The following is a 23,270-nucleotide window of genomic DNA, read 5'->3' as shown; positions in this document are numbered from 1 at the left end:
ATGTAGAGGGGCGTCGCCATTCATCTGCTCACAATATGTGTGGTGTGGGCGTAAGAGCAATTTCGGCACCTCTAGAAACACGAATCAGGTGCACGAGGTGCATCTTTTTAAGCCACTGTGGTGCAGATAGTCAACGACATGCAATGCAGGCTGCCAGCATCGACAACGTGTTCGTGAAGTGTCTTCATTATTTCAACACCTCTAGCGACTAGATTTCTGAAGGACTACATTGGCATCTGTAAGTGCACTATCACTGGGATTAGCATGGCAATTAGCGACAAGAGCTAAAGCATGTCAAATAGCATTTCAGAAGTGTCTGTTCTAGCTGCTTGATCCTCTCTATTTCCGGGGCTAGAGCTGGAGAATTGACTTCTACGCAACAATAACAGCAGCCTTCACAGTATGGGCACCACCCCTGCTTCATTAAAGCCCTGGTGCCCACAATAAGTGCCTGCCCAATAGAGCTAAGCTATTCTTTTAGATAATGCTAAATACCAGTGGCACTGTCACAGAAGGGAAGATGTAGCTCTCATACAAGCTGCAAGTGCGGCTATTCGTTGCTCAATAAATGCTTCCTCACCGATGATTTTGACCGTTCCATCAGGGTACATCTCTCCGATGTCACCTGTGTAGAACCAGCGGATGCCATCTTCTTCCCGGTAGCACTCGTTTGTGAGCGACTCATTCTTGTAGTAGCCCTTGGTGATGCAGGGTCCCCCAACTAGGATTTCGCCCCGCGGGTATGGTTTGTCTGTCACATGGTAGTTGGCCTCGTCCCAGTCAACAAGCTTGATGTAGCAGCCCACCAGGGGCGCTCCCACACGGCCAAAGCTCATGTCATCCACTGAAACAAGAAAATTGCATTTGTAAACGATACTTTGAGCATCCTATACACCGTGCATATCACATTCCATGAAGTCTGATAAGGCAGCCCTATTGGGATGCTATGTTTCCTAGTTCGAGCTGATGAAACACAAAAGGCTAACTTCAAAAGGTAATATCAAAAGTCAACACACTTCCAGATAGGCTTACCCACACGTGTTGTGTAGCCTTTATATTTTTTCTCCTGTCCACTTAACAGCTTGCACATGGCCTTTTTGCCTAAACCATCTATGGTGCAATAGCACCAGCTCCATCAAGTGCCACAGGCTATTACTACTTGCAAGTGCTGGATGCAGCTGTACTGGATACTGGATGCAGCTATACATAGGCCATGGCAAATAATCGACACACAGCTTCAATTAATATGTGACCTACAGACAAAATACTTGGGTTGTTGGTTATCAGAATGAACACTCACAATCCATGATGGTGGCACCAGCAGCTGTCTCAGTGAGGCCATATCCCTGTACGACGTAGCAGTCAAGGCAAGCCTGGATGAACTCGTGCGTGTCAGCCGAGAGTGGTGCAGAGCCTGTGGCAATCACTTTCACTCGGCCACCAAGCAAGGCCCGCATCTTGTTGAACACTAGCCTACAAAACAGATGGAATCGAGAAAGAAACGAGATGCTGAATTACACGAGCATCTTGATGTGACAGGTGGAAACAACAAAATGAGATAGTGAGTTATATGAGCGTGTGTAAACCTACAACAGCACAAAGTGAAAGCACTGAACACAGCAACACAGTTCCCAGCCCACACACAGCTCATATTACACTCTACAAACACTTGCAAAAGCATATTCCCACTTCCGTAGCAAGCTTTTGCAGCAGCATTAAAACAATATGCACAAAACCATGTTCCTGGAGGCTGGCTTTGTGTGAGAGTGGGCTTGCAATCACTAAAATGTGTTAAACTTGTGGGAAGCCCTACAATGGCTGCAATGAAGGCATAATACTGCAGCTATTTTTAAGCTTTAATGTTGCATCCAATAATGCATTTTGTAAAAGTGAAATACTTTTGGTAGTGCAATATTGACTCATTGCGAGTCTGTTGGACAATTCAGATAGCTCAGGCAGCAAGGAATGCCCGAGCTATCTGAATAGTCCAACAGGCTCGCAACTTGCCTTGCTGCAGGAGCCCTTAGCCATGTACCATGACCTACATAAGCAAACACAGGATCCAAGGTTGAGGGTATAAAGCTAATGATAATGAGCTCGCCAAGGAATGAAATGGCTCGCAGATAAGCCTGCTGTCTAATAACTAATACCCCTGACACACTGGCAAAAGTAAAGACCTTTGCAGTAAACCCCTTTCGTTACTCTGAAGGACCTTTTCCAGAATGGAGTTGGGCCAATGACACACGGCACTGCACTAACTTCCTTAGATGGTTCCTCAGATGAATGCCACAAGAAAAATAATGCTGCTTGTCAAAGCAGCAAGAGAGGAAACATTTTTAAAAAGCTGCGCATTTAGATTGCAATTAGCTACTGTAGAACTCAAAAGCTTTTTTTCTTTAGTTAAATGGCTTAGAATGCACATATTCGTTTATTTTATTTGCGTTTTTGCGCTCTTAGCAATTTAAATTGGTCCAGCAATTATGTACAGTCGGTGCTTTGCTGTCATGTTCCCTTCGCATGCTGTTTATTCTGGTGCTGCCCAGGTTTTTGTTCTCCCTTCCTTTATGCGTGCAGGCGTAATGCGTTTTATTCAATGTGTTAATCACACAATTGTGATAGCGCGACAGAACTGCACAGTTGCATCATGGCTCAGCGAAACGCGAGCGATAAAGCAAGAGTTGAGGTCCCTCCAACACTTATTGTTCTCAGATCTCTTGAAGATGAGACAAACGCAGCCAAGGCGAAAGTGGAAAACATCAAACGTCAACTCATCATGAACAGCTCCGTGTCGACTGCTTCGGCACTGTACCCTCGTGCCACCAACCACTGAAGGTGGGCCTACGTGTGCAACTAACGATGGCTTCACTATGCTAACACACCAAAGATGACTTAGCAAATGACACTGCCGGAATTCAACACGGTGGCACTAGCGACGTGATGCGAGTGTTTGAGAGTATAGCTAGAGGAAATCTTCACCGTTCGACAAATCAGATTACCGCTAAAAATTAAAACATTTTCGCAAGGTAAACAAATACTTATGGGGCATTGTGGTTGTGTAGCAGGTTTCCTTCTATTGACAAGTTGTGCACGCTGTGTGCGAGTAACGCCTTTTCCGCTCGAAAAGTAAATGTGCGATCTCCTTTGTCGTGTGTCACTGTGCTTGAACGCTTTCCGGTAGATGTCACCTTACCTAAAGGACTTTAGAGTGCCAGTGCGTCAGGGGTATAAGACCACTGAAGCCATGTTAAAAAGCGTGCTGCCTCACTTGTTCAGCAGTGGTGTGTTGAAGCCAAGTCGAAGCCAGAATGCCTTGTAGGTGATGAGGTACTCGAAGAAGCGCCGGAAAAAAGGCCCTTTCACAGATGCCACTTCTGTGATGCTCTTGCGAATTCGGTCCAGAATTAGCTGCAGGGGAAGGAAGGAAGCACAACACTTAGGTCAGTCGCAAAACACGTCCAAGGAGTAGCAATGTTGTCCTCGTTAATTAAGCATTCACAAAAGCAATAGCCCAAAAGCTGTGCTTGCAAGTATCCTCGCAGGTAATCCCTCCTGTCTGCACATTAGGATTTGGCTTTTAGTTTGAAAGTTGTGGCTGGTTTGAAATGCTATGGTCATGAACACTGAAATACATATGCAATAACTAGCATGAGAAGGCAATCTACCAAAACGAAGAACTAAGTAAACATCAGTTCCCGCTCTTTTGTTTCTTAAGTGGCCATAGAAAGTCATCAAATAACCAAGAAGTTCTGTGGTCATCAGGGCCACTAGTCACACTCTAGAATGTCTAAAATAAGGTACCTAGTTGCTTGCAGATTGACCTCTCTTGCTACATGAAAAATAAACTCACCGGCACAGACACCATGATGGTAGGCTTTAGTAGGGATGCATCGCCTTTGCAGCCCTTTTGAATCCCAGTGGACTGCATGAAAAAAAAAATATTCAGAGATGAGAAACCCCAATAGCTACGTTTAACTGTCTGTAAAGAGTGAAGCCAAGCGCACGAACAAGGTAAAGGTGCTGTGTAGCAAAAAAGGCTGAGGCCCATTTACTGACCTTGTCGGTCAGTGTGAGTGGGGACGAATAGCCGATCCTTGCTCCCAAGGCAAAAGAGAGGCACTCTGTAAGAGACCCAAGATTATGAAGCATGGAGACTGCAGGGTGGGTGCAAACAAGAGACAGTGAAATACTGACTGGTGAAATAGCCTCTGAACGTATTGGGGGCAGCAAGAGAACAGGGGTAGCACCTCCCCCAGAGGTAATCTAAGAACTGAATCGTAGCAAGCTGCAAGTAGCTAAATTTCGAGGATATCCTGTCTGTATTTATTAGGTGTGCTAGTAGGAAGGGTCATACGTCACAACATAAATTAATACCCATTGCTACAACAAAGCTGAGCTGAAAGTTATGTCATAAAAGAGACTACAGTTTATGTTGCAGCCTCTGCACAGCGAACTGCTTTGTCGCAACAGCTATGCACAACTCACCAGCTGCCAGCTCCAGGACGTGTGCAAGAGGTAGGTAGGCGATGTAGGCATCAGTGTCACTGCAGAAGAGAAACAGAAGATAAAATAAATCTCAAGCCTGCAGTAAAAGAAAAGCTGTAGTAAATTGTTGCCAAACGTCAAAGTGCTGGATGTGCTAATTCCTGTTGCTGCCAATTACACAATACCCGGCTACCAAAGGCTGCTAGAGTGCTAAGGCGCCCAAGCCACATGGCAACCATCACGAAGAACTGGAGCACCTCTATGGTTGCATGGCAGCAAAAGTAGTCACACCACTGAGATTGTGAACATCCACTAATGTTTGCAACACAGTACACATCCGCTAATTTGTTTTTTTGTTCATTAAGTGTACCCCAAAATTAGTGTTTGCCAGATAATTCGAACTTGACCAGTCAGCCTCGCTTATATGGTGATCCGAATAGAGACCCCTTTAGTGGCAGCGTGTGTCAGCGCAGCTCATAATGTCCAACTGCAGTATGTATTTACCCGATTCTAATGTGTGCCCATTCCCGCCCCAGAAAATTGGGCCGAGAATTGCCTGCGCTAGAGCAATTCAATAAAACACCAAAACTGCTTTTGCAGCTTTCATAGGCTTAGCCGCATAATACAGCTGCATTGCGGCGAAGCTGACTTGAGGAAACTGGCGGCCACTGTGCAACACTTATTAGACCCATGCCCATTTTTCTTGCTAAAAAATTGTTATAATTCTACTTTAAGAGCTTTAATGTCACTTATATGTTAGTTTTCTATTTTGGACACATATGAAGTGGCATGCATTTGATTCGAGGGCGCGTTAGAATCGAGCGAATACGGCCAAATGAAGCTGCAGTGCGTTTTGACTATTTCTGCATCTTGTGTAATTTTACCCACCGGATAACTCGACATATTTCTTAAGTCCCGTCAGTCATATTAACGGAAGCCGACTATAGAAGATAATGAGAAGGAACACGCTCTACTTCCCAACAAGGGCTTAGACACTGACAAACAGTGAGAAATGGAAAGGCAGACAAATGCACATGGACGAACACACCCACACACACACACATGCAAACACAGAAAAGGCATCGAGAGAGAAAGTTGCTTACACAGGTAGCATACTGAAAAAGCAGAGTGAAAGGAAAAGAAAAGCATGTTGAAAGAGAGGCAATACAGATTCAACCAAGAGAGCTGAGAAACAAAGAAAAGCCATTCGATAGCAAACAATAGACAACAAAAATGGTGAGCACGCCGTTGCTGAACAGGAATCAACAGGCTTGCTAGAGCGAAGACAGAAACCTGAATGCTAGGGAGGCATGCACTTTTCGAGTGCAGTTGCTTGTTAATGGCAGCAGCTTAAAGCTGTGCGTGTATTCACGCAGACTGCAGTGCAGCGACACAAGTTCGAAGTGGTCAAACAGTGTGTGGTGGTGCAGTATTGCAAAATGTTTAACAATACCTAGATAGTACCTCCCCTGTGCTGTTCCATATGAAAGACATAAAAGAAAAAGGGAAAGTCAGATGAATGACCAAGGACATTTGGTGAATTATGTTAACTGTGCAAAACTCCTGGGTACAAAAGCGACAAAGTCGCACGGAAAGGACATTGGGTACAAGAGCAAGCAAAGAAATAAAGAGATCCCCCCCAAATTACGCATACAACAGTTAAGACATGTCAATCTGGTTTGATGAACAGACTTCAGTAGTTGCAAGCCCTCACTTTACTGGCTGTTTTTTTATAAAATATCTCTTGGATGCAGTATTCTTGCTCAGAAAAAAAGCTCAGAGACAGCGGACAAAAGTTATACGCAAGCATCAGCGACTACATTTGCCGTCAAAAAGTGATCCGCTGTTTAATTAGAGAAACTGGCAGCATTTGCACAACCTTCCTCCACTCATGAATCGGTCATATCGAAGTTCCATGCGCTGAAGTGGCATGGACATAATGAGGAACACAAATGTAGTGCAATGCTTGTGTCTATGCCTGCAATGTCTCAGTGCACCAAACTTCAGTACGTTAAGCCCAACGAGCCAGGAAGTCGGCGATTGGATTTGGCCAAGCACAGACAGAAATCCAGGGTTTGACAGAATCCTGTCTGGGCAGCAAGAGGCATGATGAAAAGAAGAAAAAAAAAAAAAAAAAAAACAGGACGCTGACCAAGAAGCAAGAAAGCATTTAGTGAAAAATAAAAGATGTTCCGGCTCCCACACTGGAGCCTTTCTCACAATCAGAGATGGGAAAGAGCAGAAGGTTATGAACACTTGAAGGGGTGGTCCAAGCTTCGCGCGTACACGTGTGAAAGATTGCAGTCAGATCACCTCGTACGATTATAACCTTCCGCTCTTTCGCACCTGTCTCACTCCGAGAAAGGCTCCCATGGGGGAGCCAGAACATCTAAATTTTTCACTAAATGTTGAGTTCTTGGTCAGCATTCTCTTTCTCTGGTCAGACACAGAAGCGCTTGCGGCAGCTAGATTCTGCATGCCTGGGCTGCCAGAAGTCATTTCTAGATGTCGCAGTGTGTCCAGTTTGTGAAAGCATTTTGCTGGGTTCCAGCACCTGTGAACAGTTGCCATTGCAATGGGAACTGCTGGAAGTGGCTGGCTCCACCTCATCCATACATAATTACAATACCATTCCGTTATACAAATAATGGGGCTACACAGAAGTCGCTGCTTGAAAAAGCAAAAAAAAAAAAAAAAGCAAACTAACCCGACATCCTTGCAGATAACACTGAATCCCCGAGCAGTGGTGACTATGTTGCCGTGGGTGATCATGACGCCCTTTGGAACGCCTGTGGAGCCGCTTGTGTACATGATAATGGCAACGTCGTCAGCCGTGGGCGTCTCGCCTCGCAGCTCTGTGTCGGCCGTGCGGCCACTCTCCTCAAGCTTGGCAAAAGGAACGAGGTGGAGGCCATTCGGTGCCACGGGTGGACCCTTGGCCACAGGGTTTTCCATGTAGATTATGTGCGTCAGGGATGGAATCTTGTGGATGATTTTCTGCAGGAAAGCCAAACAGCAAAGCGGAAATTAGAAATTACGGCACTTTCTTTAATGAAGACAGCTGCCCAAGCTTCCATAACAGAAATGCCAAGTCTTGGACCACATTAACAACGTTAAGGAGAAGAAAGCTGGATTTAGGTGTGGAGGGAGGCGGGGGATACTACCCATCAGCAGTGGCTGAGCAGCCTGTAGAAGCAGCTAATGGCTAGTGTTCAGAAACAAATGTTCTAATCAGCAATCGCACAGGCAGCAGTCCCAGCCACAGATGGCCAAAATTTAGAGTAGACTGCATCGCTGCTTCAGAGTACCTCGCTAGCGACTGCGCTGGCTATAGAATTTGTACTTCAGCCGATGAAGAGAGACTTACCGCAATCCTTGGCATGAGATCGTAGGAGGTGATAAGGTGGGTGGACTCTGTTTCATTGATGCCATGGATGATGCCATCTTCTCCGAGTGTTGCGTACAGTGTGACCACTGCAGAGAAACGTTTAATGCCATCATACAAGATGCCCAAAGGATAAACAGGTATGCACAACTTATGAATAATACAGCTTCATTCTGTGGTATTAGTGCTGTCCGAGTAGGTTTTCACAGAGCTACAGAGATAAAATGAGTGAAAGGATCAGCAATTTGAAAATCTGCAAAAGGTAGGTCCTTTTCTAAAGAAATATGAAAAGTAATAATAAATCGGTCAGCTGATCAGCGACAAGTTAGGAAAGATGGCTTGCAAGTGCAAAAGGAAATGACATGAACCTTGCTATCAAATGCTGCACTAGAATCATGGCACACCAGGGGTACAAGTGCAACATCTCAGATTTCTAGAAACAGGAACATCCGAGTTTATTCTTGAAAGTGAGTCATCTTTTTCTTAGGAATGCCAGATCTAACCGATCACATGTTACAGGAAGAAAGAAAAATGGAAGGAAATATAACATTGCACTACTCATACTGCATGAAATGCTGTCACTACACAGACAAGCTTAGTGCAAACTCATTCCAGATAACGAGAAGATACTGACAGTTTTCTACAATACTTACTAGTTGTCATGTCCAGAGAAGTAAAGAACAACAATATTATTGCAACAATTAAAGACATTTATGGTGTGCAAGATGTGCTTTGCTATCACAGAGTTGCCTTGCATACTTGAACTGCTTATGGACTGACATGGAGATTCCTAGTATTGAAACATAAGGAAAATCTTGCACAAGGATGTGACTGAACTCTCCTCCTCCCTTTTACTTTCAGCTTGAAAAGAAATTGAACTTCCTAATCAACCTTCCTCTCTACTGCCACTTGCAGGCGAGTTTACCAAAAGGAAATCAAGTAAAAATTGCTTGTTTCACAGTAACTGTAACACTGCTGCTGGCGAGACAGTGGTCATGGAAGTAAGGCTTTCATGCAACATCAGCAAACCAAGATATATTTGCTGTCGCACTGCTTTAGGAATTCATCACGAGAAATAAAGTAGAACCTCGTGGGCACATTCCTGTTGCGTATGCTTTCCCAGCACCAACGATTTCATTCGAGAACTAAAAAATGACCGAATAGAATTGCGATCTTTTTTTTTTGTACCGGTTCATATGTTACTGGAAAACACGCTTTTTCGGACCAATGTCCAGCACGTCGCCAAACTGCGATCGTACGATATGTTTTCCGGCCACTAGATCCCAGGCAAACAAGAAAATGCGCGAGGTGCGCACAATCGAGAAGAGTATATAGCTTTCTGCCACGGCAGCTTCACCGCAATACTTGTCCACCCTTCTCACGTGCAAACACCGGCACATACTCAATTTCTTAATTCGACACCAGCAAATCTTCCCTGTGGTCTTCACAGGTAGCACTCACAGCTATCGCTGCTAATCCTATTGCGATAAGCATCTTTGCCTATGTTTCACAGGGCAAAGGCCATAACCGAAAAGCACCGCCGTTCCCTGCTGCAGATTGCGATCGTATGCATTTTCTGACCGCTAGATCCCATGTGAACAAGAAAAGGTGCGAGGCGTGCGCGATCGAAAACAGTGTATAGCCGCCCATCTCACGTGAAAATGACGGCGCGGACAGTTTCTTATTCGGGTACAAGCAAATCTCCGCACGGGTCATCGCACGCCGCATTCACAGCTATTTCCGCCAATTTTATTGCAATAGGCGTCCACCTATCTGTCTCACAGTGTGGTGTGTAGTGCCTTTGGTAGCGTACTGCACGCTTTTAGTAGACGATAATTCAAACGCGCCGCCATTCCTTGGTGCAGGTGGCGTGATGTGGGCATCACGTTTCACTTCGATGGCATCTGATGTCGCCCGCCAGCTCAATTTCGTTTCGGTTTCACATCACCGTCTTAAAACACCAAGCAATAGGAAAACAACATAATGTGTAGTCTTCGGCTGCCGGAGCACCTCCCATCTCGACGCGCACTGGCGTCGAGTGCCGCAACAGTCAGTGTGACGCTTCGCATTACGTAGATGTGAACAACAGCAAGCCAAATCTTTGCAGTTACTTTGGATCGTATGTTTTCCTGGTTAGTACGTTTATTTTCGCAGCTTTTTCCAAAACGTATGAACGAGGTCCTGCTGTATTTAATGCCATAATGAATGACAGGAATGCCATCTTGACGTATGCATGCACTCATCTTCCAAATTTGTGGCAACAGAGTTGTTGGAGCTGTCGTGCTGAAGATGCAAGGATACCGTTTCGACAGCTTTTTGTATGTAAGAGTGAAACAGAAAGGACACAGGGCAGAAACGCAATGCCAACCTGGGATGTTGATGCGCAGACAGGCCTGGGCCGCCAGCATCCACTCAATGCGCGTCTCGGCCAAGATGACGACATTCTGGCGGGGACGCACACCAATTGCCATAAGGCCACGGCCGATCAGGTCGATCTTCTCATCCACTTCATTGTACGACATCCAGTGGTAGTCACCCAGGACAAGCTGCAAGCAGAACAACAAGACAGTGGTACATAGTTACATTAGCTATGAACACAGACTAATTACACTTGTAAATGTAAGAATCCATGCTGGTAGAGCTTCCACGATGCCTACAGCAAAAGGTTAGCGATCCCTTATTATAATAAACCTGTTCTAGCAAACACCAGCAACAGTGGCCATGGAATTATGTACTAAAATTGTAGTTCCTGAATGCATGCACCCCATGTCAGTTACAGGTCTGCCACGATGCATCTGAATTGACCAAGAATGATAACACTGTATGCTGGTTAACTATCGTTTAGTTCAATAGTTGATGGGCAGCACAACCTATTAGTTCAGTGCCGTGGCAATTTTGATGGCTTGAGCACATGTTTTTGAGTGACTGAGTTCACATTAAAGTGCTCTATACTGTAAGAACTCTACGATTCCAAGTTTTCCTCAATATTTTTGTTTGCATTTCCGTTCTCCCACAGTATTTCCCGAAGTGCAGTGCCACTGTGTACCTCCCACTAACAAGTACTAAATTGTACTAACAGGAGTACTAATGCGACGATGGACATGGATTTTTCAAGTGCTAATATGCAAGAAAGATGCAAAAGGCCCAAAGTTCAGTGGATGTAAAAATGCCTAAAAGGCATATGTACATAGAACTGTGGAACCAGTCACATTTTTAAGGAGATAGAAAGTCCACTGGCCAGCATTTGAGACAAGCTAACCAAGCTTTGAAATTGCATCTTCAAAAACATGGTGAGATGGTGAGACCAGAAGTGTTGCACCTTTTCAACCAAAAGCCCTTTTGTCAGGCTGTTTTCTGTGGGCTGCGTGACAGTGCCTACAGAAATAGTTCGTGTGTAGGTGCATGTGTGCGTTTAGGTTTTTTTTTCCCTTTTTTTTTATCCTTTCTCACCTATTGCATCCCCTTGCCCCTCCCCCAGTACAGGGTAGCCAACCGGAGATAATCTCTGGTTAACCTCCCTGTCTTTCCTTTGCCTTTCTCTCTCTCTCTCTCTCTATGTTTTTCAAATACAATCTTGCACGAAGTAGCTCAAGTTGCTCAATTATTGAGATAGATGGTCGGATGAAAATGGTTCAAAGACAAAACTTAAGGTCGTACCTTCTTGAAGACTTTCCCATCTTCCTGCTTCTCTTCACTCTCTCCAAGCACTGGGCGGTGGCCAAAGCACGGCCGGTCGCCGAACGTGTGGATTGCCTTTCGTGTCAGCTCGTCCATGGTCCGCACGCCGCTGAGGCTGTCCAGCCCATTGCTGTAGGTGCGCACATACGGTGCACTGGGGTCCCCCTCAATTGCGCACTTGGCCTGGGTAGAAGAGGTCAAGAACATGAATTTGCGGCACACAAGCGCTGTCACAGCCACTGGTTAGGCACATAATGAGACATGTAAAGAAGGGCACCGCATGCCTGCTGCAGTGCAATTGCAACAATACCACAATTGGAAAAGATGTCGAAAGGTGGAAGAAGCACTGTTTTAGGTGTTGCTTATTGAAAATGGAATAGGTCATGACAATCGTATGCTGGCTTCATGGGGAGCACGGTAACACATGAGCAGCAATGGTGGTAATTTAAAGTTGCATCACCCAACAATAAATTTATTAAATATGCTCACAGAAAAGGTATATGTAAGGAATAGCACGTTTCTTATGCCAGCATGTCCACAAAGTATTTGAGCTGCAACTGGAGAAAGGAAGTGCTAAAGAAAAAAAAATGTTTCACTTAATTCACTGGTGTGAAGTGCTGACCACAACTTTGAACAAACTGCATCACTTATATCATCTAGTTTGCACCATGGCCAGGCAGTATATGTTGAAATGTGTAGTAGCTGTACTGCGTTCATGTTTAAAGGTGCTGACATGCATGCTGCTCTTTGGATCCAGTAGTGCTTCAACGCACTATGAACTTGTATAAATGAGAACTCACAAACGCCAGGTTCTTTTTCTTCCAGTAGTCCCATGGCCTTTGGCACACGAAGTAGACTGGAAGTGTGACAACATCGTATGCAGTCACCAAGACCTTTATGAGGCCCAGGGCGATGTCCAATCCCAGGTTAGACATGTTGAAACTGCAAGAGAACCAGAGCATACTCAGTCGAAAAAGTTACTCAAGGAGCGCCAGACACTAAAAGGAGGCAAGAGAGGTGCTGATGGTAGCTTAAGAAGAGCACGCCACTTTATCACACTGGAAAGATAATTGCAAGAAACAGCGCATACACAAAATGAGACAGTATCTCACAGCACCCAGCTCAAGTTGTTCCGGCTCCTTCAGAAATAGCCCTACAGAGCAAAGGTGACTGGTCTGGCGTGACCAGGTTTCGGTGACAAGCTTGGAAGTGAGACACTTGAGATTTCCGCCAGGGCTTAGTGAACAAGATTAGGGGGGGGGGGGGGCCATTTGAGAAGTGAGATACTAAAAAGGAGGTCAGATGAAAATAAAGTTACTGCAGCCCCACCGATGTGCCTTGGAAAACATGGCATGGCTCAGAAGAGCAAGATAAGATTTCCTCTTACAGGAGAGTTCCACAAATGGAAGCAGGGAATGCAGGATCCTGTTATCAGTGACTGAAGCTCGGAAGGCAGGCATAGTATACAACAAAGATTAGGCTCTGCTTCCTGTTCAGAAGTAGTGACAGCTGTGACAAGGGACAGGAGTGTGAAACAAAGGATGCACTTAAGAGTGAAGGGTGGGAGGCTGTTTCGCACAACACAAAAACAAGGCCTGGCATGATGCAGGCCAATCGCAATGACTGACAGCGTCACGACATGCTGCAACATAGCGAGAAAAATATTTTGCTCTCCCCTGCAGAAGCACTAGACCTGTGACAGCATACAAAACCAGAGCTAAAATACAATCACAGGCACCTAAACGAGTCTGCAAGAGTAGCACTTGCAAGTCTCCATCAATTAGGGTTTCTGGTGCCCTTTGCAGCTGCACTCCAATGCTGCCCTCCGCCAACACAAGGCCTTCAAGTTTACGAAAGCACAAAATGACTACATATCAGTATCTAGGCATGAATCCTGTATGCAAAACAAACGGCCACACTAGCAATGCAAGATATCATGTCAAATGTGACTTTTAATGAACTTCATCCTTAGCACAAACTCACAATTAAGATATCCAGTGTCTGACAGCCTCAACTGAACCAAGCAAAATCAAAGGATTAAGACAACCAGTAAAGATGGACCATATCTGGGATCACATAGAGAGATACTCGACAATGGGCAGCCTTCCCAGAAACGACGAAGGACAGCCTCTTTCAACGAAATTCACGCGAAGATTACATCACCGACCAGCGGGACTTGCGTGCAAGGTTCAGCAGCTATTACCTGTACCCTTTTGAAGCCACTGCCAAGAATGAAGAAAAGGAGCGACCTCTATATACAGTTGCAGATAAGAGAACTGGCTGCATGCGACACCACGGCAGAAGCGTAAGCAGATGTGGTGGAGCAAATTGATGCACGCACGCACGCACGCACGCACGCACGCTATAGCTGTTTCTTGTCACGGTAACCTGAAGCTACAAATTTCGTCATAGTGACGATAGCCTTCCGATTAAACGGAGGTAGTTTATCCAGGGGCCCTAGGTGCAGGACGAAAGTCGAATCTGGAATACTTAGGTCACATGGCCACGATATCAAAATATCGATATGCATCTCGAGTACGGACGCGTGCTTGAAAGGGGACAAGTGTCAGTGCAGTTCCCCCACAGTTGATGGCATCGGTGAATCACGAAATTGCAATCTCAATGCAGGTAAGTAACGACCTCAACGCAATATTTGTTTTTTCTGCAGGATTTGGTGCTACGAAGCATGTGAATGGCGAGCCGTACCAGTGGTACAACCTCTACCATATGATGTATGCTGCTATGGAGTGGGCCAGACGTTCGCCACAGCAGCTTTCCGGCCCTCTCACCCGACGAAGCAAGTCGAAGTCTTTGCCACGGCAAGTTTCAAGAATAGAATGTGTGAAAATCGATTGACCGGCATTGTATCGGAGCAACATGAGGAACCCGCTGGATCAGATGACGCAGATGAATGACAGCAGCAAAAAACAGGCAAGACGCTGAAAACAAAACGGCACACGGCAGTGTGCGGCGGTGCAGGCCGGCGCGGCGATCGCGGACCAAGGACATCACGAAGGAAATCGCCTACAATCAGATCCGATGCTCGACACGGCCTCATGGCGGTTCGACCGTCCTCGATGCGATCGACGGTCGGGAGGTAGGAGACCTCTACGGGAGTGGGGGACGATCAAACAAAACGCAGAGCCGTGAGAACTCCGAGAGAACCGTTCGCGTATATGCGGCATCGCCGCCTGGAAGCCTTCGGAAGAACACTGCTCAACCCGCAGTGACGACGCGAGGATGCAGCCGGGAAAGCGAAACTAAACGTCACTCAGCTGAAAAAACATCCGACAGAATTACCGTGGTCGTTTACAACGTCGTGTCCGTTAGCCGCTTGCGACGTGCTCGTGAGCCGAGCAGCAGAATTCTGCCTCTCAAGGGCTGGAGGGCTCTGCTACGGCCATCCTACGGTGCACGCATTACAGAGGTGCTCAGGCAGGCATTTCGAAACTGCGTAACGGTCTTGCACAGCGAGGCCGGCCGACGTCGTGTTGCGGCCTACGCTTGTCGGTATAACTGCCGCTAACGTAGCCTGTTGCGTTAGCCAACCGCACCACTCACTCGGGTAGGTTTTGTAACCAACACGAAAGGCTACGCTTGCGAGCCAGCCGGTCAGGAGTGAAAGTTATAACTCTCGGGAACAACAGGACCCACACCATTTGCTCGCTTGCTGTATACTGCAGGAAGGGAGGGCGACGTTATGGTAGCACGAAATGATTGCATAGCGTTGTCTCGCCGGGCCGTGCCCAAGAGCGCCTTTACACACATCGAAAATGAACACGATAAGTATGACTACGCATCTTTTTCCCATCGAGCAAGTCAGCACTGCTGCGTAAACGTCAAGCGGTACTAAACATCAGAAGCGGCACAAGTCTTTGGATCCTCCGACAGGTCATTCGACATGCGCGAAAGTAGAAAAAGCAGATGGAGACGCACACTGACCTGCACGCAGAGCCCGTCCGTCAATGCAATTAAAACTCTACTCGCGAAACACTATATACTAGCTTTGCCGCAAGCGACCCGCCAACGCATCGGACAAATGCAACACGCACGTACAGCGGCGAGGAGAAGCCATAAAAATAGCCGCGAGTGCGTGCGCGGAGAGATTCCCACAGGGAAAGCCCAGGCGCCGCCGGAGGTAATAGCCGGGAGCGGCCAGTTCGAGGCGGAGACGAAGAAACGATGTGACGGCCATGCGATGATGATGCCACCCTGCACCTAAGAAACCGGCGAGAGGCCGCTGTGCCTATTCAAAACACGTGCGTGCGTGGCGCGCGATTCGGTTTCGCTACGTGCGCAGGCACCTGCTAGAGTTACTGTATGTGCTACCAAAGGTAGCAGCTACCTTTGGTAGCATATACAGTAACTCTAGCACCTGCCTGCACGACGCGCCAGAAGGCGCGCGCACACGCCAAGTTTTTTCCGTGGCGCCATGAGGCAGACGACAGGTTTAGCGACACAGAGAAAAGGGGGAGAGGGCATAGGGCGCAGACGCAAGGGTATAAAGAGAGAGAAACGGCATCCCTGACGTCAAACGAGCGGCGCCGTGACGAAACCACGATAATGGCAGCGTGGCAAGAGGTGGAACGTGTGGTGGCTGCGAAAACAAACACGCGACACGATGCGACCCCTGGCTGCGGCAAAGGGAGCAACAGCAGACTGTACGGTACTGCGAAGTGGATCGCTCAAGCACGAAGGGAAAAGCTAATTCGCTGGTCTAAGCGTTGGTTCGGGATAGTTAGTAATGGTTAGACAAGACAACAACGGAACAGCCGGTAATTCGCTACTGTGACAGAAGACGTGGCCTCGGAAGCAATTTGTTCGTTACTGGAAATAGGCCAGCCAAATGCACACGGCGGTCCCCTGGAACAAGCAAAGGTTGGAAAAATGCGAAGCACACGGCGCGCATTAGTCGAGAATAAACAGCTGCGCCTATCAACCTTTGCGATGGAGTGCCATACGCACGCATTCAGGGCTGTAACAACAGGCGGGAGGTCGGCCGTGAGATCTACGTAGGAATCGGCCGTTCGAACCGAGGTTATAATGAGGGGAAATTCAGACCGAAGACCCACAGCGTGTTCAACACGGCCAGTTACAGGCTCTAGAGACGATCGGGACTGTTAAGAGCGGGGGAGCAGTGCACGGAAAATAAAAGCCACCAGCCACTTAACACGGGCGGATGTGTACCAAACGAAGCCGGTGAATGTATAGCGCTCGACATTGAATCTGCGCTGCTATTCTAATAACTGCACAATAATATTTCGCGGCTACCGCTGTTCTGTTTTCCCCTTCCTTAACTTGCATATCAGGACAGCATTCCTTGGTCTGCATCCTTCGGTAAAACACTCGTACGTCGTTGTTTGTTTTTGGTTCGTCGGGAATTTCAGTCTCCGGCACGCACCATGCGGACGAACAGGTGTGCGACCCCACTGCGAAATATGCAAAGCGGACGAGTAGCGGTGAGTGCAAGATGTTTGAATTCGAGTCCCGTTACACTGATGATATCGTAGCAGCAGCAGCAGGAAGAGTAGAGGAACGGCAGAGGTATGTACCGTTCGAGACGGGCGATTGCGGAAGCCGTGCCCAGCCGGAAGGCCGCCCGCGTTGGCAACTGCCCACCCGGCTATACATAGCGCCTCGTGCCCATGGCAATCCCAAAACGCTAGCACTGTAGCGGAAGATGAGAGGATGCAAAGCTGCGTACAACAATGAAGACGACGCCGGCCTGAAAGCCGCCGCCCGCATGGGTAGCGGACAGACCCAGCGCACTAAAACGAAAAAAAAATAAAGGAAAAAAGAAGGAAGAGTGCCGTCGTCTATTCCTTTCGTTCTCTCATAGCGTCTCATCGGCAACCCTAACGGAACCGCAAAATATAGTTTCAGGTTAGGGGCCCCACACGCTTTCGTCGCCCTAATCTATACAAAGTCGGGGGTAGGCGATAGGTTACCAGAGCCGCTTGAGCCTCGACCTGCGTGGGGTTGCCCCAAAGCTGCCACTTGGTGTACCGGAAGCACGAGCAACCATCTTCCCGAAACGTTGCAGGTTGAACACTTAGAGCGTAAATAAGGCAACGCCCAAACGTAAAACGATTAACAATTCAACCCCGCGTGAAGGCATGCACTTCGGGACTGCAGTAGACATAGAACATGTGCATACAACAAACGACTACCGAGACGGTTATGGAAGGGAAAAAAAAAAAAAGAAAGGAAGGTCGTTCTCAAGTGCGCGACATTAACAGCATAGAACTGAACATCCCAAACGTCGCAGTGCTTTCTCCGACAGCCAGCCAACGGTAGAACAGCACAAACAGGATCTGCTCCGCAAGAGGGCCAGAATAGAACGGCGCCATGCACGCTTTCTTCCGATACTTGAAACAAATGCTCGAACGCGCTACGTGAGCGCGCGACCTACTCCAGCACGAGGCTCTATTGTCTTCCGCGGGCTTTCGGGCCTGAGCAGACGCACGCTGTATCAAGGTGACAAAACAATGCGATCGCTCGGGAGCTCATTCCGTAGGAACTTCCTTTCGAACGCAGAATCAAACCTTTCCCCGCCGGCGGCGCCGTCGAAACGATACAGCGGAACCTTGGCGAGGCAAAAGAGGAAGGAAAAAGAAAGTCCCGCTGTTGTCTTGCGTCGCAGCACATATATCGTTCCGTTTTACGTAATTCATCGGCGGTGGCGACAACAGCGGCCTCAACTCAGCCAAACAACTCTACAAAAAACCTCAGCCAAGTATGCGAACAGAAAAATGTCATGAAAGCGGCCCTAAATACGATCCCAATCCATCCAGTTCACCGCCATGCGCCTCACATCGGCGGACGGAAGACCCACGGCCGCATTTATATGCCGAACGTTCAGGAGCGCGGTTACGATCAAATTGTGGCGAGCGTACGTGTATGCTGCGCATTCCAATGCGGACAGCACGGCCGCGGTTCTTCCAAGGACAGTGCATCGGAGAATCGAGGTTCCCGTTCCGCACCGACCGACCTCGATGCGATATATAGCATACTCAATATAGACGGCCTAGCTGCTCGGAACGCACGAATCTTGCGTGCTCGTGCAGAGGCGTCGTTGATGGGTCACAGCCGAACAGAAAACTTAGTGTCGCGCTAGGTAAGGCGCAACAAAACGTGCAGAGATGGATGCGAGAGAAAAAAAGGAGTGTGTTATTCTCGGAAACACGTCGGCGCAGCAGCGCCAGCGCGTACCGGATTTTTTTTTTTTTACATGCACAGGTTCAACAAACACGGCACAAGTTGGAGTCATTAACAATCAGTAGGAATCTACAAGGGGAACGCTCCATAAAATGAAAAAGGGGAAGGAGGGAAATTTACGGCCGACCGCGCAATAACTGTCAAGCGCAGACGGCCGATACCTGAATGGTTACGCGGAAGCGCGAGACAGCGTGTCCCAGTAAACAGCGTGGGCGCCTTCCGGTGCTGCAGGACGCGCGATGCGTGCAGGCGCAACAGTGCTACGCCATGGCGGCCTACAGCTGTCACGACGATGCAGCGACGGCGCCGTGCGCACGAGCCATTGCAGCGGCTGGGAAAACTCGCGGTACACTGAACAAACCCCAGTTGCCCGCGCAGTAAATGCCGAAGCATGGAACTATGGCGGAGTTCGATGCGAGCCACGTCTTTCCCTGCAACTACGGCTATATGGTCGTAATAATGCGACGACTTCACGGCATTTGTTCAATTCACGGCTTCCACTGTGCTGCTGGAGGTAAGCAGGTCCAGCCTTTCAACTCTGTTCTCGTACAACCTGTACAAGAACACGGAGGCCTCGATGACGTTAAAGCAAATCTGTGCACAACAGTAGCGTCGAGCTATACTGCGACAATTGCCCGTTTCTTTTTCAAGCTTTTCCTTTTTCACTCGTGTCGGCGTCAGTGTGGGTGTTGCCGTGCGAAAAAAAAAAAAAAATGCTCGAATTCGAACCACCGACGTCCGGGCTGCGATACCACCACGCTAACCGATTCAACCACTGTCGGTTATCACAAGCAGCCTATAAAGCGAGATTTTATATGCGTGAAGTAGAGGCAGTGCAAGGCGCGAGCCAATCACAGGCATCCCCCGCTGCGGAGGAGGAGGAGGAGGAGGGAAAGGGTGCGCACGCGAAAAGGTATCGCGTGCTCGCATCGCGCCCGCTGTTTCCCGCCAGTTCAGGCCCGCCACTTACATGGGGAGGCCGCGTTTGTTTCGTTCTGCCGAAGAGCAGGCTGCGTCGAAGGAATGATAGCAGGCCGTGCGTTCGGTCGAACACGCAGCGTTCGATGAACGCCGCCGGGAACTCGCTCGAGAAAGGGCTCCTCGTAGACGTGCGGCCCTCGCCGTGAGGTAGCGCGAAGCCGAGGCGTTACAACAAAGAACCACGGATCCCGAGCTTCGCTGGCACCCCTCTTCACAGTAGTGAAAGGGCGGTGAACTTTTATTTCTTTTTTACCGCCCCCCCCCCCCTCGCTAGAAGAATTCCTGATCATAACAGCTAGTCAAAGGAGCAGTGCCTCCAGTTGTCGGAGTAGCGCAACGCGTTACGTTTGAACGATGGAACAGTTCAAGAAATGTCACTTGAGGTAATCTTGTTTTGAGTAGTACGTACCACTGCACCAACCTTGAAACAAAACCACGATGCTGGTAATTCCCGCCCTACTGCAAGCCAGTCGTTGCCGGAAAGCGTTCCGCACGGCTACTGCAGTACAAAGCGGTAAAGAAAACTCGGCACGCTGGCGAGCGGAAATGGCTGCCCGTTTCCACGCGCGGTTGTTAATTTCTGCCTTTAGCAAACTGTGCGTCTGAAAATTCGTAGCTGAGCGGCAGCGAGCGAGCGCAATGCTTCACGCTCTCTTCGTAACCGTGATGCCTGTGTATCGCTCTCTCGAAAGGAACAATACGAAGCGGCATCAATTGGGGACGGGAAAAACACTTTTCCGAAACAGGGCAGAAGTAAGATTGAAAAGCCTGGTCTGGTCCGTTCACAGATAGGATACACCCAGTCGCAGCACCGGCTGGATGGGGCCAGCAGGCCGTACCGCTGGCCGCAGCGGGCGAACGCGATTCGTTATCAATCAATACGGCGGATGTCAAGGGCTGCTCCGATTAAGAATAAAGTAAAAGGAAACAAAGATGCCGTCAGCGATTCGCCGCCGCTCGAACCGACCCACATTTCCGCGTAGTGGCCTGATCGCCCCTCCCCCCCGCCGGGGGGGAAGGAAAACACCGCCCGACGAAAAGACAGCTCCGCGGGGCTTGTGGATCTCTCCCTCAAGGTCGGCGGTCTCGGGCGTGTACGAATGAGTACACCACCAGCAGACTGTCCTGAGCGGGCGGGAAAAAAAGAACACTGCATGGGGCAGGAGCAGACGCGTTACCAATAACGACGCGTACGCAATAATAAAGCGAACGGTGTTCTTTCCCTGATATGCATGCGAACTGCAAGGTGTGTAGTTATTTGGGAACTGGCGTCGGAGCGTCGCTGTGCAATAATATTTGGGGTTTTTACGTGCCAAAACCACTTTCTGATTATGAGGCACGCCGTAGTGGAGGACTCCGGAAATTTCGACCACCCGGGGTTCTTTAACGTGCGCCTAAATCTAAGTACACGGGTGTTTTCGCATTTCGCCCCCATCGAAATGCGGCCGCCGTGGCCGGGATTCGATCCCGCGACCTCGTGCTCAGCAGCCTAACACCATAGCCACTGAGCAACCACGGCGGGTGCGTCGCTGTGCAAACAGGTATCGTGTATACACACACTATACATATATGCGCGTCTCGTCAGGATCGACCCCCGGAGAGAGTAGAGCCAGCACATCTGACGACGAAGTCCTCTACTGGCTTTCGATTTAAGGAATGCCAGCTCGTAACAACTCGCCATTCATGCGCGCAACTCGGCGAGTCATTGTGGAAGTAGACGGGATGCACGCGACGAATTTTGATAAGCTGCACGGCAATGGAGTTGCTGCAGCCACTCTGACCGACGCCTCCTCGTTACTCGGAAAGAGTGGCTGAATTGCCCGCCTCCACGCACTCAGCGTACACAGGGCAGATATGTTGCATCCAGTTGGCACAAGAAATGCTCTTATATTCCCATGAGCGGATTTTTGATCCTTTCGATGTTCGTAAGATCGAACACTTTCTATAACCTTTCTCAAGCAGTGTCGCAGGAGAACGAAACGAGATCTGGGCAACGAGTCAAAACAAACTGCGGTCTAGAGGACCGCATTACATACGTGAGTTACAGGCCAAACAAGTTTCAAATAATATTGCTTCCCGAGTTCTGCCTAATGTTCACAGTATCACGCAAGCTATAACTTCTGGTAAGCTGATGTGTCATTTCCAAGAGCGACGTTCAAAAGACAGGGCACCATACACTTCACTGTCATCTTTTGGCGCTGAGACAGGGTTGCCTGTGCTCTTTTGAACGCTAGCGGTCCGCGAGTTCTACGGCGCAGGTTTTGCGTAGCCTCGAGAGATGGCGCCACGCAGCGTGGCGCCTCCTTCAGGCACTTTTCTTGTAGCTAGGCAGTGCGCTGTCTCCCTGGCGTCTTTCACTGCCTGTCGTGCCGCCTTCAGCTGATTTTCCTCAAGCTGGGCGGCGTCCATGTGGACCAGCGCACAGTATGGCGAGGTACGGTGCCGTTGCGAGCATGCAATCATCATCATCATCAGCCTGGTTACGCCCACTGCAGAACAAAGGCCCCTCCCATACTTCTCCAACTACCCTGGTCATGTACTAATTGTGGCCATGTTGTCCCTGCAAACTTCTTAATCTCATCCACCCACCTAACTTTCTGCCGCCCCCTGCTACGCTTCCCTTCCTTTGGAATCCAGTCCGTAACCCTTAATGACCATCGGTTATCTTCCCTCCTCATTACATGTCCTGCCCATGCCCCCATTTCTTTTTCTTGATTTCAACTAAGATATCATTAACTCGCGTTTGTTCGCTCACCCAATCTGCTCTTTCTTTATCCTTTAACGTTATACCCATCATTCTTTCTATAGCTCGTTGCGTCGTCCTCAATTTAAGTAGAACCCTTTTCGTAAGCCTCCAGGTTTCTGCCCCGTACGTGAGTACTGGCAAGACACAGCTGTTATAAACTTTTCTCTTGAGGGATAATGGCAACCTGCTGTTCATGATCTGAGAATACCTGCGAAACGCACCCCAGCCCATTCTTATTCTTCGGATTATTTCAGTCTCATGATCCGGATCCGTGGTCACTGCATGTCGTAAGTAGATGTATTCCCTTACCACTTCCAGTGCCTCGCTACCTATCGTAAACTGCTGTTCTCTTCCGAGACTGTTAAACATTACTTTAGTTTTCTGCAGATTAATTTTTAAACCCACTCTTCTGCTTTGCCTCTCCGGGTCCGTGAGAATGCATTGCAGTTGGTGCCCCGAGTTATTCAGCAAGGCAATATCATCAGCGAATCGCAAGTTACTAAGGTATTCTCCATTAACATTTATCCCCAATTCTTCCCAATCCAGGTCTCTGAATACCTCCTGTAAACACGCTGTGAAGAGCATTGGAGAGATCGTGTCTCCCTGCCTGACACCTTTCTTTATTGGGATTCTGTTTCTTTATGGAGGACTACGGTGGCTGTGGACCCGCTATAGATATCTTTCAGTATATTTACATACGGCTCGTCTACACTGATTCCGCAATGCCTCCATGACTGCTGAGGTTTCGACTGAATCAAACGCTTTCTCGTAATCAATGAA

The 23,270-nt window shown here is 48.3% G+C and overlaps 1 protein-coding gene across 2 annotated transcripts in view; it reads right to left on the bottom strand.

The window, feature by feature from the left end:
• Acsl (Acyl-CoA synthetase long-chain) overlaps window positions 1-23,270 on the bottom strand; it is a 63,337-nt gene that overhangs the window by 6,798 nt on the left and 33,269 nt on the right. For both annotated transcript variants that reach the window (XM_075682280.1, XM_075682279.1), the window contains exons 2-12: window positions 12,346-12,487; window positions 11,525-11,728; window positions 10,236-10,413; window positions 7,850-7,956; window positions 7,190-7,479; window positions 4,483-4,541; window positions 4,054-4,118; window positions 3,848-3,919; window positions 3,266-3,405; window positions 1,301-1,473; window positions 581-844 (exon numbers count right to left, since the gene is read on the bottom strand). In XM_075682280.1, the coding sequence (XP_075538395.1) occupies window positions 581-844; window positions 1,301-1,473; window positions 3,266-3,405; window positions 3,848-3,919; window positions 4,054-4,118; window positions 4,483-4,541; window positions 7,190-7,479; window positions 7,850-7,956; window positions 10,236-10,413; window positions 11,525-11,728; window positions 12,346-12,480 (1,687 nt within the window). In that variant the 5' untranslated portion in view covers window positions 12,481-12,487. The remainder of the gene's footprint in view (window positions 1-580; window positions 845-1,300; window positions 1,474-3,265; window positions 3,406-3,847; window positions 3,920-4,053; window positions 4,119-4,482; window positions 4,542-7,189; window positions 7,480-7,849; window positions 7,957-10,235; window positions 10,414-11,524; window positions 11,729-12,345; window positions 12,488-23,270) is intronic.

This window comes from Dermacentor variabilis, chromosome 2 (assembly GCF_050947875.1).
Source record: "Dermacentor variabilis isolate Ectoservices chromosome 2, ASM5094787v1, whole genome shotgun sequence".
Taxonomy (NCBI): Eukaryota; Metazoa; Arthropoda; class Arachnida; order Ixodida; family Ixodidae; genus Dermacentor; species Dermacentor variabilis.
The sequence above is the reverse complement of the archived record's forward strand: the minus strand, read 5'-3'. Positions and strand labels throughout refer to the sequence as shown.